This window comes from Vombatus ursinus, unplaced genomic scaffold (assembly GCF_900497805.2).
Source record: "Vombatus ursinus unplaced genomic scaffold, bare-nosed wombat genome assembly UNPS02014808.1, whole genome shotgun sequence".
NCBI classification, from domain to species: Eukaryota; Metazoa; Chordata; class Mammalia; order Diprotodontia; family Vombatidae; genus Vombatus; species Vombatus ursinus.
In genome coordinates this window covers 3,925,507-3,929,694 of record NW_020954586.1, presented here as the reverse complement: position 1 = coordinate 3,929,694, position 4,188 = coordinate 3,925,507, and the positions used below count along the sequence as shown (strand labels likewise).

Sequence of the window (4,188 nt, the reverse complement as noted above, 5' to 3'; positions counted from 1 at the left end):
GCTCCAGGGAAAGCAGAACTGTTGGGCCCAACCAACGGAAACAATGACCATTGCTTCAAAAGTACTTGTGAAGTTTACGAAGGCCTTCCTTCTCTCCCAAAAGCGTGGGAGGGAGCTGGGAGGAGGACAGCAGTCCGGAGAGGCCAATGCCCATCACACATGCAGTGGCCTAGGACCCGTTCAAGCCCCAGACTTGCCCTTTGACATTAGGCTGCCTACCTGCTCAGTTCTAAGGAAACCGCATCCCCTCATTGGCTTTCAGAAAAGGCAGAAGCCTTAGAGACATTGGAGCCCAACGCCCTCCTTTTGCAGATAATATAGAAAGAATTTAAGCTTCTTTGATGAACGCCCAGCCTACATCTTAAACTCAGCACAGCCAAAACCAAAGCCATTACTGTTCTCACTAACCCCTCCCCCCACCTCTTACCTTCCCTGTTGCTTAGAGGGTTCCACCATCTTCCCAGGCCCAGGCTCTCAACCCAGGAATCATCCCGGTTGATGCCTCTCACACTGTCTCTTACCCTGCCCCCGCCCCATCCAACATGGTGCCCATTTCACCTTTGGGACATCTCTGGGGAGACATCTGCCCCCTTCTGTCCTTGGACACTGCCCCCACTCTAGTGTAGACTCCCATCACGTCAGACCTTGATTACTGCAATGGCTGCTGGGGAGTCTGTCTACCTTAAGTCTCTCCCCACTCCGGTCCACCCTTCATTCAGCCACCAAAGGGGTTTTCCTAAAGCTCAGGTCCAGCCGTTTCACTCCTGTACTCAATAAACTCCAGTGCCCCCTCTCACCTCCGGGGTCAAATACAAAATCTTCTGTTTGGTATTCGAAGACCTTCCTCACCTAGCCCCCTCTACCTTTCCACTCTTCTTACACCATATTCCCAGACACATACTCTGATCCCAGAACACCAACCTCCTGGCTGTTCCATGAATAAAAACTCAGATCTCTCAGCTCTGCGCATAATCTCTGGCCGTCTCCATGCCTGGAATGCTCTCTCTCCTCTGCTCCAACTACTACTGACCTTCCTGGTTTCCTTTAAGTCCCAACTAAAACCCTACCTCCTACAGGAAGCCTTCCCCAGCCTTAATTCTAGTGCCTTCCCTCTGTTAATTATGTCCTGTTTATCTTGTATATGGCGTAGCTAGATAGTACAATGAATAGACTGCTGAGTCTGGAAGACTCTTCCTCCTGAGTTCAAATCCAGCCCTGGACACTTACTAACTGTGTGATCCTGGGCAAGTCACTTAACCCTGCCAGCCTCAGTTTCCTCATCTGTAAAGTGTGCTGGAAAAGGAAATGGCAAACCGCTCCAGTATCTCTGGCAAGAAAACCCCAAAAGGGATCACGACGAGTCAGACAGCACTGAAAATCCACTAAACAATCCTGTCTCTAGTTTGTTTGCATGTTATCTCGCTGAGAAGATTGTAAGCTCTTTAAGGACAGGGAATGGTTTTCCCCTCTTTTTGTATCACCAGCACTTAGCCCGGTACTGGCACATAGTAGGTGATTAATAAATGCTGATTGATCAATTGATTTGGCCCAAATCATCCCAATTCAGGATTGTACTTGGAGATTCCATTATGCATTTTGGTGAGTGGGAGGCCAGGCTGGTCCTGTGGAGACGGTGGCCGCTACAAGAAGAGAAACATCTCTGAGGACCAGATTAGGGGATCTCCAGTTCCCAATAGGAGCATTCTTAAAGCCCAAGGAATGTTGGCTGCCAGTGGGGAGGGGAGATCCCAGAACTAGGAAAGGGGAAGGGGCTGATGGATGGATAGAAGGGGTTGGACCCTTGTGCCTAGCTTCCGCAATCAGCCCCTTCAACAGGAGGGCACCTCTTCTACTGCAGGCCTCCTTCCTTACAGCTCTTGCTGGTACCAGGCTGCAGCCCCTTTTCCCTGCCTGCCTTGGGCTGTCTTCATTCACCCACATCTTATCTAGACCCCAAGCTCTTTGAGGGCACGCCAAATGTGTCCCTCTGGAGTTGATGTTGAGTGAATGAATGACTCCCGCAGTATCCCCAAGCCATCACCAGAGTTCCAGAGAGCCCCAGAAAGAAGGCTGGCTCTGGGCTCTCTGGGCTGCTTCTGCTGCTGCTGCTCAACCCTCCCCTCTCTCTTGCCCAGCTCTATCTAGTTAGGAAGAAGGTCAAGTCTCCAGCTATTTGCTCATCTGATTTGGCCCCGGGGCTGATTCCACCATGCCCCTCACCTTCCCCCACCCCCAGCTCCCCCTGCTCTTGCTTGTCAGGTTTTGCCAATGAGTGGTCTTTTGCTTCACTACTTAACTCGGGTCTGCCCAGATCTTCCTCTGGTGTCTGGTTGGGGCAGCCTGTTCCATGCCATTTCCCCTGGGCAGCCAGAAACCCCCTGCTCCCTGCTCCCCTCCCAGCCCCACCGCGGGGACAAGGGACAAGGCAGGGGCTTAAAAAATAAACGGGCGTTGGTGATTTATTAGCCTGGTCTAAGGAAAAAAGGACGGCAGAGTGGATGGCAGGAGGGCTAAATGAGGGGCAGGTAAGCCAGCCACCTTGGCCCCATAGTTCCTGGTGGGTCTTAGTTATTGTCAGCATGATTCCGATGGGGAGAAATGTGGTGGGCCATAAAGCGGAAGACAGAGCGGATACCCTCGACGGTTCTTCTTTCAATGTTTCCCAAGAATTGACTCATCCTCCGAAACACGCTACCAGTTCCAGAGAAGAGCCCGGAGGCAAAAACATTGTGGGCCTCACCCAGCAGGCTGGTTATGGAGCGAAGGGCAGTCCCCGGACTGTGAAGGATGTCGGTCATGGATGTGTGGCTGGCGTTCAGAAGCCCAGTGGCAGTGCCCATGGCTGTCTCTGTCCAAACCAAGATGTCAGTCAGAGAACTGATGGGCCCTTCCCCACCCCCCACCAGACTGGTAATCGACCTCATGTAGCTGTCATTGTCATCCTCAGCGCCGATCAGGGAAGTGCTGGACGGGGGGTTGGGAGACCCGGGGGCCGTGGCTACCTGGGGACAGGCAATGGAGTTATGGGTCTGGGAAGTGGACAGGTCAGGTAGCACCTCCCTCTCAAAGAGGAGTGAGAGATGGCTGTTGGAGATCACAGTGTCATCCTCACTGAAGTCCTGGCTTTTGGATAAAGTCAGGGCCTCACCAGCGTCCCGGTAGATCTGAGATAACTCGTCGTCACTCTGAGTAAGGCTCAGGCTCTGCTGGTCCAATGCATTGCTGTTGTTCAAGGTGGTCTCAGGGTTTTCATTTTCAGTGCTGACAGCAGCTCCAGAATTCTGCAACGAGGTGGAGCTCATCTATCCTCACTGCCACTTGCAGGTGGTCTTGAGGCAAGTGGCCATGACCTTGCTGGGGGTCCTGGAGCCCAGCTGGGTTGGGCCCTTGCAGGCAGTGAGGTCACAGGGGCCAGGGGAGAGCTGATGATGTCACAGGCACCAGGAGTAAGGGCCTGGTCCGGGGATGAGTCTGGAGCTCTTCCTCTCAGGGAGAATCCCCCGGCCCCTGGGGCAAGATACCTGAGTGGATTAGGAAGATCTAGAAAGAAGTAAAAGAGTCAAGCTCTAGAGTGAGGACAATTGGGAGGCTGGTGGTGGGGTCTAACCTCCCATCCAGGCTGGGGACCTTCCCCAAGCCCATTAGCTACCATCCAGATTTTGTCCTCCTCTGTCTGTCAGAAAAGGCCTGGGGTCCATCCCTCTCCTCCCCACCAGCTGACCTTCACAGAGCTTTAGAAACCCAAGATGGGCCATGGCCTGGGCTACCCCCTTGATCCCTAGGAGGGAGGGACTTGCTGATGATTCCCAGTATTCCTGAGGAGGGATCTCTTGGGCCGGGCCAGGGAGGGTTTTACCTGGAGGCCTTCGGGATGAGCTCATCATGGTTGGAGGGGGCCTTCCACCTCACAGCCCTCAGAACAGGCCCTTCAGTCAGCTGATCAACAAGCATCGAAGGGCACTGTGCCGGGCACTGGGAAACATGACAAAAAGGAAAACTGTCCTCGCCTTCAAAGAGCTTACAGTCTGTCGGGGGAGACACACGTGGAGCGTGTCCATACAGAAGTATATGCAAGTACAAATGCCACCTCAATCTGGGGTAGTTTGGGGGATGAGCAAAGAGGTTTCATGCAGAAGCAGGTGGTCGATGTAAGATGAGCCATGACGTTCGGGGGCCAGAAGGTGTGTG

At 53.3% G+C, this 4,188-nt stretch overlaps 1 protein-coding gene across 1 annotated transcript; it reads right to left on the bottom strand.

Annotated features, from left to right (window-relative positions):
- Window positions 1-2,564: 2,564 nt before the first annotated feature.
- TEX44 (testis expressed 44) lies at window positions 2,565-3,302 on the bottom strand. Its single transcript, XM_027875279.1, has one exon. The coding sequence runs from the start codon at window positions 3,300-3,302 to the stop codon at window positions 2,565-2,567; it is 738 nt and encodes a 245-aa protein (XP_027731080.1).
- Window positions 3,303-4,188: the final 886 nt, after the last annotated feature.